At 41.0% G+C, this 11932-nt stretch overlaps 1 protein-coding gene across 1 annotated transcript; it reads right to left on the bottom strand.

Annotated features, from left to right (window-relative positions):
* Positions 1-2071: 2071 nt before the first annotated feature.
* LOC122321826 (uncharacterized) lies at positions 2072-4564 on the bottom strand. Its single transcript, XM_070282850.1, has 2 exons — positions 4414-4564; positions 2072-4135 (listed from the first exon to the last, which is right to left on the bottom strand). The coding sequence occupies exon 2, from the start codon at positions 3764-3766 to the stop codon at positions 2690-2692; it is 1077 nt and encodes a 358-aa protein (XP_070138951.1). The 5' UTR covers positions 3767-4135; positions 4414-4564; the 3' UTR covers positions 2072-2689.
* Between the last annotated feature and the right edge of the window lie 7368 nt (positions 4565-11932).

Below are 11932 nucleotides of genomic sequence, written 5' to 3'. Positions count from 1 at the left end.
ACCCAAGCGATTCCCAATGCTTTAGTCAGTTCTGAGTCCGAAAGTGTTATTGGCTTAACCGTGCTCACGGATGCAGTACTTTCAGGCGAGTTTTTGAAAACCACTCAACTTTTTGAAAACTGCTCAATTCAAACCCAGCGCTTTGAAGAACCTGAGTTACTTCAGACTTAATTGTCATTAGCTCCTCATTGCTCCTCAGGTGACAGAAGCTTTTTTAAAAGTTTGTACTTCTTCCTACGAACAGAATTTTTTCAAATTGCCATCTATCGACTCGAGTAATTATTTTTGGTAATTCCAAGCAAGGTTTTGGTAACACGATTCCTCTCTACGGATCTGTAAGCGTTGAGCAAGATCTTCAGTAATAAAGTTCATTTGTGACCCAGAGTCAATTAATGCTCGGGCCATAATGTGCTCGCTATTTTTAGTTATAACGCTTACGATCGACGTCGCTTAAAAAACCCTTTCTAGGGATGACGCATGCAAAGCATGTGACGTAGAAGGGCCATCAAGATGTAGGTGCAGAAGTTTGGGGTGCGATCTTGCACAAATTTGACGCCTAGCCGATTTACACTTCGCAACCGTGTGACCTTTTCGCAGACAATTTAAACATAATGAGGCTGACTTGACAAACTCAAACCGTTGCATTACAGCAAGGCGAGCGAACGGAATACACTGGGCAAGACTATGGTCTTGTGCGTTGCAATAACTGCAAGCTTGTTTGTTGGAAGCGGAGCAAGCTAACGAACTTCTATTGTGCTGCTTCCCGAATCCAGTTTTCTCCTGTTTTGGCTTGATAGTCTCTTCAGCAGACAGGGGCTGGACCTACGAAACTTTCGGAGGCTGAATAATTTTCTTATTTGGTTCGTAAAGATGAGACATTCGTTATCGCAAACTCTTTTTAGACTAGCAATAGCTTTGTCATAATTACTCTCGGTGATTTGGAATGCCTTGATAGTTCGTAAGTCTTCACCATAGAGGCACGAAATTAAATGGTTAAATTACTCGATAACAGGAATGTTCACATCCTGGTCTACTAATGTCTCAAAGAGAGTCATACAATTTTTCAACTCCGAATAGTTTCTACTGAATTTTGGCAATGCCAACTGGGAAGTCGAGCTCGAGTTGGGGCTGCAGAAATTGCAGTAGTTGATGGGCACTCTTCAGCTATAGTGAAGGCATTTAATAATGACATCACCCATGCCTTAGTTGTTATCTTTAATTTTTCTAAATCGGCTCCAAATTAATTTTGATCTGGTCTTGCAACTCATTTGCCTTAAATATTGTCTTATTTAAAACCTGAAGCCTGCACTCTAGCTCAACCTTTACTAAAGGAACTGACCCAGCTTCCAAACGTTCCTCTAACCAGCGAATGCTTTTTACTTTGACATTTAATCTTCTTCTAAAATCATCAAGAGTCGTGGATTTTAGTTTCTGTTTATTAGTTTCCATTTTCTGATTTTACTTTTTATTTAATAAACAAAATACGATAAATATTAAAAAATTTATTATTTTTATTTTTAAATAAAAATTTTTTTATTTATTTTATTTATTATTATATTAAAAATTTTTTTTTCGAAACAAACGAAAACAAACAAACAAACAAAACCGAAAACAATCGAAATAAAGATATTTAATTTAATATCTGGCGAAAACGAACAAATAATTAAATAATATATGGCGAAAAAGATAAAATAATTCATTAATTAATTGATAGTCGAATTATGTGATAGTTGAGGCACTGAGTATCCAAAAAAAGTTGGTTACCAATGACATGAAAAAGGTGTATACCGAAACAATTATATGGTAGTGCGTCTCCTATGTAGGCGTTGACCCAAAAAGAGGTAGCGTTCCCCCAATGACATTCAGAAGTCCTTACTTCTGAAAATCAAAATTTTACGTGAAATTTGAATAACTCATTTAGTAGGATACCAAATCAAACTGCAAACCACCTTTGTCTAGTTTTGCTTTTAAATAAATAATAAAATAATTTTATTTGTTTATTCTAAAATGGACAAAACTTTGTCTTTGAATCAAGTTTACCCCATAAAACATAATAAACATAAAATTGGGATATATTCAAAAAAAATTTACTTGAATTAGCTTTTCTATAATTAGTAGCTTAAAATTAAGTGAAATGAGGGATACAATTCCTAATATAAATAGTTTCGTTATAATAGGACAAGTTGGCTTTTTCTACAGAAAAATTCGGTATTTCTTAGACATTGTGTCAAAAAAATAATAGCTTTTCAACATGATCATTGAGTTTGCCCAAATGTGTCTGGATGAAATGAAGAGTTCTGTCCTCAATTTTTGTTTTTTGAATATTAATTTAAAAGTTGAACTCGTTACGGAATTACTAATGTAATGCAATATTTAATGTTTTCTTAAATCTTTAAGATTCGGTTTGGTTATATATTTTGAGGATGCCCAAAATGCCATCTTTAGATGCCCAGAATGTCCATATCCAACATGTTATCTAGTGGCACCCGCTTCAGGCTGCCTAGGGAGAAATCTCCCGCAGCACTTGTGGCCACTGTCTTTGTTGAATCACTGCGACTCTGTGCAGACCGAGCAGCAGCCTAATTTGCGCCAGGGTACTTGGTGTTGGCCACGATCATGTTGCCTTTCATGGCCGCTTTAGCCGCTGGCCTCTCCCAAACCCGGACTCGAAGGCACAGATGATTCAGTACTAGCCTGGAAAAAGTAGTTGAAAGCGCTGCCCTACATTGGTGATCTGTAGAGTCTTTGTCGGAGTCGATGATCCGATGACGGGCGAAAGCTGTTTATTAGTGCCGGACACATTTCCTCCAAGTGGCTTCAGACCCAGGGTGGGAGCTTCGAGGCGACGCTTCAGGATGGTAGCCTCCACCACTGGGCTTAGGTTGGAGATGAGAGAACTGGCATTGTCGGGCATCTGACCACTAGGTGGTACCGGAGGAGTATTGCGCGCTCCGCAAATGGTGTAGCGGCGGGACATACTCAACTTTCCCGGCTGAGCAGTCTTAATGGCCGACACATTGGGCGGCTGGCCGAAGAAGGTGTTCATGCTAGAGTCTTGGTACCTTACAGCCGCCACAACGGAGGTTGCCCGGGGACTGACGACGGAATGCACCACCTTGATGGCCCCAGATGTACCACTCACGGAAGATTCTTTGGGGCGTAACTCCTCCATCGAAGCGCCTTTATATCCATTCGACTTGCCATTCATCTCAAGGATACTGTAAGGCATCTTTTCATGCCCCGGTCCGATCATGATAGGAGTAGTCGTCACCTCTACTGACGAGCCCGGCTTAATAACCCTCTGAACCATTTCACGGGGCATAATCCGCGTTTGTCGCGACACTTCTGGTGCTGCCGGCTTTCCGCCGGCACTGGTTGTGGGTGCGCTTGAAGATGGCCCTCGAGGTGACGGTGGCGTAGAAGTCACCTTGGCCGCACTTACCAGGCTAACCAGCTCCCTAAACAGCTGTAACTCCGGATCCGATACGAGCTCAAAGCCAGACAGAGTGTTAATATCAGAGAAACAAAGCTCTCCGGACTCTGGAAAGTCAGTGGCATCATCAAAGGTCTCTATGAGCGATTGAAACACCTTTTTCTTGAACATCATCTTCTGGCGAGGATTCATCTCCGTCATTTGGGGTTTGATCATCTCGAGGAATTTCTCGTCAGTGTTGAGCTCCTGGCTTTCCGTTGAGAGCGACAATTTTACAGGGGATGCGGAATTTTTCTGCAAAGCGCACCCAAGTGATTCCCGCGAATCGTTCATCGCAATGTTGCCCCTTTTCTTTCCTATAATGAGTAAGTGGCTGTTTGGTTTGATAAAAAATTCAAACTGATTGGCGGGAGATTCGACTGAATAGCCTTCTGATGGCTTCCCCAAGGTTGCAGTCTGCGGTTCTTGGATTACTTCCGGATTGAAACCAAAACAAGTCAACTCTGCCTCAGAGTTTTCCTATTAAGGGAAAGGGGTCTTAATAAGGGGTCCCTGATTTCGCTGTCCCTTTCCAAATCGCGGCCGTCATCAGCCAGATATAGGTGGGGGTCTAGGAATTTCCGTTCCTCCGCCAAAGGATATAACAGGCGCCGCTGACTTAGCTGTTCCGCAGTTGGCGCCACTGCCTCATGCAATAGTAAACTGTAAAAAATATAACAAAAACAGAAAATTAGGCCGTCCAATAAAATCCCGTCCTACGTGAAGGTACAAGTAGAGCCACACCTGCTGTTGAAACCACCCCAACCCCCAGTATACCAAATCCCGGCCTCATTGGTCGGTTTATCATTAAAAATGATCCAGGTAAAGTTTCACTCAAGCGTTTCTGACCTTGAGGGCTTTTTTTTAATGCTTTTTTTAAATGCAAGGTTAGTTGTTTTTTTTTTAAGTTTTATTTGTACTTTACATAAAATGATACAAACCTCAATATACAAAAATGGTATTATAGTTTATTTTAGCTTTAACTTTTTTTAAATGATTTTAAAACCAACAAATTGTATTATAGGGTAAAATGTGTTTAAAAAAATATGTCCGTCAAATTAGCGTCGCTCAGTTAGCATCGAAGTGGAACGGTGGAACTGGAACACAGCAACGAACTTTTTGCTTTTCAATTATCTCCGTATTTAGCCACTAAATTTAATCAAATAAACACTAGAATTGTTAAGAACTGAATAAACTATTGTTTTTCTTACTTTGGTTTGGTTTTTGGTTCTACACTCTTAAAATAGGTTTGAATGAATAGCTAGCTTTGGGTTTGAAAAATTGCCCCTTCACATACAAAAATGACCCCAACAAATTGTTTTATGCACGGTAGTGCAGTCGATGTGGGACCTTTTCAAGTATGTATGGACCAAAAATCATACAAATCGTTCCCACAGATTTTGAGAAAATCGAATTACAGTTCCTCATATAAATTGACAAATAAGAGAAGTGCCAACTATTAAGTCCTTCACAGAGATGCGCCAAATTCCACGGTATACCGTTGAAAAGCTTATTTTATTCAGAACATTATAAGACTATTTTTATTTAAATCGCTCCCACAGATTTAATGAAATCAAGTCCCGAAATTTTTAGACCCTGATTCACCAGTACCAGCATCACATATTTCTGTTATGGAATTTGAATGCCCACACTAGCTTTTTTTACAGAGGATGCGCCATTATGCACGGTATACCACTTGAGAGCTATTTTTTAGGCCATTCGAATGGTACCTGTCCCATTAATATCCTGAAATTTTCGGACCCTGGTTCGCCAATACTGGCCATTATCATTGTACGTCCAACATACATACATCTATGGAAACAACGATCGTGGATGCTGCAAAAATGGTAAGTAAATTTATTTTTGACTTTTTTTATTTTTGAATTTTGGACTTTGCTGCGTGATCTTGCTACGAAGGACTTTGATCTTCTAGCATACATAAGTCTCTTAATAGTTGAAAAGTTTTGCCGTTCGTGACCATATGTTGACCAAGCGTTTCCTTATACGGGCTCGTGTTTATGTCCAGATGAACTCCAGATCGTAGAGCGCAGTTGATTCAGGCCACTAGGAGGCCTCCGCGAGGATTCGGATGGATCGCCAAACGCCGAGAGCTTTCTCTTCCAGTAACAGGAAGAGAGTTAAAACATACATTAAAATAGACCGCTAATATACATATGTGCATGCATAACTCTCTGCCCGTTTTACCTATTGTTACTTTACTTACTTATATGTATATTTTTTTTTTTTTGAACGTTGCTTTTATTTCTTCAATCTTCTCTTTGCGAGACTAACAAGAGGTGTATCAAATCTTATATTTTTAACTTCACTAACAGTCATATTGACTGATACGGAGTTAGACGGCCCTAAAAATCAATTGCTGGGTTGGGAGGTCGTTGCGTCTAAGGCGGGATACGCTAGAAACCCCCGAGCGAAATTTGGGTGCGAAGACAGTTTTTCTTTGTATGACTCTTTTTGCTTATGGATTTCGTCTTTCACTGCCAGGATGCCCAGATTCCGGTGGATGTTTTCGTTGCGAACATACCAAGGTGCCCCTGTGATAGTTCTCAAGATTTCTGATTGTGCGCGCTGTATGATGTCTATGTTGCTGCTGCTCGCGTTCCCCCACAGCTGGGAGCCATACGTCCAGATTGGCTTTAGGACTGAATTGTATAGTAGTAACTTGTAGTCCAGGCACAGTGGCGATCGTGAGTTTATGATCCAGTGGAGGCTGCTGGCTTTCAGTTTTAGGTGCATCTTTTTGTGCATTCGTGCATTCGCTGTGCTTACGCCAGGTAAGTCGTCTATCAAGGTGGACTCCAAGGTACGTTACTTCGTTAGCTTGAGGGATTTGCATACCGTTTAGTAAAAGCGGAGGGCATGTTTGTCTGTTAAGAGTAATTGTTATATGTTTACACTTTCGTTCGTTGGTTTTAATGCGCCAGTTGGACAGCCACCTTTCCAATATTATGAGATGATTAGCCAGTTGGGTTGTTGCCTGCGTTTGGCATCTGGAGCGACTAAGGATAGCGGTATCATCGGCGAACGTTGAGGTTGTTAGTTGTGCGCTCGTTGGAATATCCGCAGTATACAAAAGATATAGACACGGGCCGAGTGCGCTTCATTGTGGAACTCCAGCTTCGATGGTGTAGTCGCCCGAAGTAGCTGCATTGCACCTCACTGAGAACACTCTATTGTAGAGATATGATTCCAGTAGCTTGTCGGTGTATGTTAGCAAATGGTTTCATGGTTTCTTCGGAAGCCAAATTGGTGTGCCGGGATAATATTGCAAGCTTCCAGAAGTGGTATTATGCGAGTTAACACGCATTTTTTAAACAATTTAGACAAACAAGAACTAAGGCTTATTGGTCTGTATGATGACGGAATTGCGTGGTCTTTTCCAGGCTTCGGTATCATTATAATGATGGATTTCTTCCACTTTTTTGGGAAATAGCCAAGATAAATGATTCCATTAAATAGTTTGCAGACGACCTCTATAGCGCATTTTGGAAGTTCGATCAGCATCTTTGGGGTCAATAGGTCACCACCGGGAGCCTTTTTTGGTTTAACCCTCTTATGACTTTTCCGATTTCGTTCGGCCGGAATGAAGGTGCGGCTGGCTGAGGGGAGGACTCTGGCTGAATGTCTGGCAGGAGGAATGAATTTGAGGCTGGGTTTGGCTGGAAAAAACTTCGTCGGTCTTCGTCGCTGCGAGCCCAGCATCCCGAAGACTTTCTTATGGGTGGGCCCCCACAGGTTGTACTTTGTGCTTGTTGGCGAGAGATTCTGGATGTACCTCAGCTGTGCATTTTCTTCCTGTTGGTGAAGAGCCTGGTCGAGTGATCGGGTTGCTTCCTTAAGGCCTTGTTTTGAAGCTGGTAATCTGCTGTTTTGCAAATCACGAAGCGTGCGCCTCTTTTCTCGCACGAGCTGTTCGATTTGCTGATTAGATTTGAAGTATTTGTTTCGGTTTACTTCTTTCCCATGAGGAGGAGAGATTTTAGCTGCCGCAACAAGTACTTCTTCCAGGGAGCTCGTGGTGTAGTCGATATCCGATTCCATGTTAAATTCCGGGGCGAGTTCTATGTGTATTTTAGCCAGTTCGTTTTTGGCGTCGTCAGGCTGAAGGGGTTATTTCTGGGCTTTGAAGAAGCGTTAGAAGCACAGGTGAGTGGTCTGATGATAAGTCCGAGACTGCTTTGGCACTTATTAGATTGCGAGGTATGTTTTTTGTCACTGCAAAATCAATAAGGTCTGGGAGCTTTCGTGAGTCTGTTGGCCAGCGACTTCCAGGGAAAACGTAGTCCAGTTTATTTTTCACATTTATAATTGCATTGTACAATTGGCTTCCGTTGGGAGTCACTAGACGTGATCTCCAGTGCGTATATTTGGCATCGTAGTCTCCTGCCGCTATAAATCGTTCCCCAAGTGAATTGTAGAAGTCCATAAATTGTCCTTCCGAGATTGAGAAACGAGGAGGGCAGTAAACGGCAGCGATTGAAAGGATTCCGTTGCTTGACTGAATTTGTATCGATGTTGCCTGCAAGAAGTTTGTTGCAAACCTTTTGTGAAAATGGTGTTTAATGCGTTCTCTGATTAGAACTCCAGTTCCGCCGTGGGCTTTCCCATCTGGATGATCTGTGCGGCAGATTGTATAGCCTCTTATATGAAAGTGGTATTTGCTTGTAAGATGCGTTTCCACCAGTAGCATAACGTCAATATGGTTTTCGGTCAAGAATTGTGACAATTCTTGTTTATGCCGCGATACACCATTGGCGTTCCGCATTGATATTCGTAGCGCCTGCAGAGATTATTTAGACTGTTGTGCTACAAGCAGCTGTATCACCATGTTCTGGTTTTGAACAATCGCTTTTGACCTTTTTTTTAATTAACTCCTGTCAAAATTATTTATTATCTCGCTGCTGAACTACCACCCATTTACAGATTTGAATTCGTACAGCTAAAGAGTTAGCCAAATCCTTCGCGTTCAGACTTCCAACTGCTTCACTCTTACCTCTTTCATGCTCATACACTAAAACCAGCTACAGTAGAATCTATTCTAAATATATAAAGCTTGGCGCTATTCAAACTTTACAAAATAACTGTTCCAGCAATTATATTGCCCAGGAAATATTCTCCAAAATCGAAAATTGTCCTATGCTTCCAAAGGTTGTAGTTCACCACATACCCAGCCATGCAAATATTTGGGAAAACGAAATTGCTGATAGAGCAGCAAAGAACGCTTCTATACACGGCTCCTTCAAATATGTTAGATGGACATTGAGTGATGCGATCAACTATATATTTCATTACATTCAAGATGATTGGGAAAGAGACTATAACGTATTCTCTATGGAACTTTTGGCCTTTCATCACCAAGAAACCTAGGTTTTATAAAACTGATATTTTCGACCGTATAGACACAAGACGATTAAATAGAATCCTTAGCGGACATGCAATAAGTACACTTTATCAAAAATGAAAGTTTTTGATAATGCTATTTGCGACACATGCAATGCAGTGAAAAATATTTCACATCTTATTTTAAATTGTTCAAAATACTCAAGCATTTCCAACACTTTCATTTTCCAATAAATATAATGATATTTATCGCTTCTTTGCAAATGAACCATTCGACAACTACATATCGATATATATACATATACTACATATATAAAAAAAAATTTTCGCTAATGCAAGCGCAATTTTAAGATCTCCTGAAATGAGATTTCATACATTAGCTGTGGCGTTAACCCGTTCACACGGGGAGGCCAAATAATTCTTCCACTTCCACTCCAGACTAGACTTAGAGACTAACAATTCAAATTAAAAACAACTTCAAATTCATTTGAAATCCAATCAAATCCGTTAACACCGGCCCCGTTGAAGGCCGGTCCGGCTTCGACCCACTCCGGCTTTCCGGTCCGGCTTTCCAGGCTTCGGTATCATTATAATGATGGATTTCTTCCACTTTTTTGGGAAATAGCCAAGATAAATGATTCCATTAAATAGTTTGCAGACGACCTCTATAGCGCATTTTGGAAGTTCGATCAGCATCTTTGGGGTCAATAGGTCACCACCGGGAGCCTTTTTTGGTTTAACCCTCTTATGACTTTTCCGATTTCGTTCGGCCGGAATGAAGGTGCGGCTGGCTGAGGGGAGGACTCTGGCTGAATGTCTGGCAGGAGGAATGAATTTGAGGCTGGGTTTGGCTGGAAGAAACTTCGTCGGTCTTCGTCGCTGCGAGCCCAGCATCCCGAAGACTTTCTTATGGGTGGGCCCCCACAGGTTGTACTTTGTGCTTGTTGGCGAGAGATTCTGGATGTACCTCAGCTGTGCATTTTCTTCCTGTTGGTGAAGAGCCTGGTCGAGTGATCGGGTTGCTTCCTTAAGGCCTTGTTTTGAAGCTGGTAATCTGCTGTTTTGCAAATCACGAAGCGTGCGCCTCTTTTCTCGCACGAGCTGTTCGATTTGCTGATTAGATTTGAAGTATTTGTTTCGGTTTACTTCTTTCCCATGAGGAGGAGAGATTTTAGCTGCCGCAACAAGTACTTCTTCCAGGGAGCTCGTGGTGTAGTCGATATCCGATTCCATGTTAAATTCCGGGGCGAGTTCTATGTGTATTTTAGCCAGTTCGTTTTTGGCGTCGTCAGGCTGAAGGGGTTATTTCTGGGCTTTTGAAGAAGCGTTAGAAGCACAGGTGAGTGGTCTGATGATAAGTCCAAGACTGCTTTGGCACTTATTAGATTGCGAGGTATGTTTTTTGTCACTGCAAAATCAATAAGGTCTGGGAGCTTTCGTGAGTCTGTTGGCCAGCGACTTCCAGGGAAAACGTAGTCCAGTTTATTTTTCACATTTATAATTGCATTGTACAATTGGCTTCCGTTGGGAGTCACTAGACGTGATCTCCAGTGCGTATATTTGGCATCGTAGTCTCCTGCCGCTATAAATCGTTCCCCAAGTGAATTGTAGAAGTCCATAAATTGTCCTTCCGAGATTGAGAAACGAGGAGGGCAGTAAACGGCAGCGATTGAAAGGATTCCGTTGCTTGACTGAATTTGTATCGATGTTGCCTGCAAGAAGTTTGTTGCAAACCTTTTGTGAAAATGGTGTTTAATGCGTTCTCTGATTAGAACTCCAGTTCCGCCGTGGGCTTTCCCATCTGGATGATCTGTGCGGCAGATTGTATAGCCTCTTATATGAAAGTGGTATTTGCTTGTAAGATGCGTTTCCACCAGTAGCATAACGTCAATATGGTTTTCGGTCAAGAATTGTGACAATTCTTGTTTATGCCGCGATACACCATTGGCGTTCCGCATTGATATTCGTAGCGCCTGCAGAGATTATTTAGACTGTTGTGCTACAAGCAGCTGTATCACCATGTTCTGGTTTTGAACAATCGCTTTTGACCTTTTTTTTAATTAACTCCTGTCAAAATTATTTATTATCTCGCTGCTGAACTACCACCCATTTACAGATTTGAATTCGTACAGCTAAAGAGTTAGCCAAATCCTTCGCGTTCAGACTTCCAACTGCTTCACTCTTACCTCTTTCATGCTCATACACTAAAACCAGCTACAGTAGAATCTATTCTAAATATATAAAGCTTGGCGCTATTCAAACTTTACAAAATAACTGTTCCAGCAATTATATTGCCCAGGAAATATTCTCCAAAATCGAAAATTGTCCTATGCTTCCAAAGGTTGTAGTTCACCACATACCCAGCCATGCAAATATTTGGGAAAACGAAATTGCTGATAGAGCAGCAAAGAACGCTTCTATACACGGCTCCTTCAAATATGTTAGATGGACATTGAGTGATGCGATCAACTATATATTTCATTACATTCAAGATGATTGGGAAAGAGACTATAACGTATTCTCTATGGAACTTTTGGCCTTTCATCACCAAGAAACCTAGGTTTTATAAAACTGATATTTTCGACCGTATAGACACAAGACGATTAAATAGAATCCTTAGCGGACATGCAATAAGTACACTTTATCAAAAATGAAAGTTTTTGATAATGCTATTTGCGACACATGCAATGCAGTGAAAAATATTTCACATCTTATTTTAAATTGTTCAAAATACTCAAGCATTTCCAACACTTTCATTTTCCAATAAATATAATGATATTTATCGCTTCTTTGCAAATGAACCATTCGACAACTACATATCGATATATATACATATACTACATATATAAAAAAAAATTTTCGCTAATGCAAGCGCAATTTTAAGATCTCCTGAAATGAGATTTCATACATTAGCTGTGGCGTTAACCCGTTCACACGGGGAGGCCAAATAATTCTTCCACTTCCACTCCAGACTAGACTTAGAGACTAACAATTCAAATTAAAAACAACTTCAAATTCATTTGAAATCCAATCAAATCCGTTAACACCGGCCCCGTTGAAGGCCGGTCCGGCTTCGACCCACTGGCAGCCGCGCCAGCTTGT

Source organism: Drosophila bipectinata, unplaced genomic scaffold (genome assembly GCF_030179905.1).
Source record: "Drosophila bipectinata strain 14024-0381.07 unplaced genomic scaffold, DbipHiC1v2 scaffold_58, whole genome shotgun sequence".
Taxonomy (NCBI): domain Eukaryota; kingdom Metazoa; phylum Arthropoda; class Insecta; order Diptera; family Drosophilidae; genus Drosophila; species Drosophila bipectinata.
The sequence above is the reverse complement of the archived record's forward strand: the minus strand, read 5'-3'. Positions and strand labels throughout refer to the sequence as shown.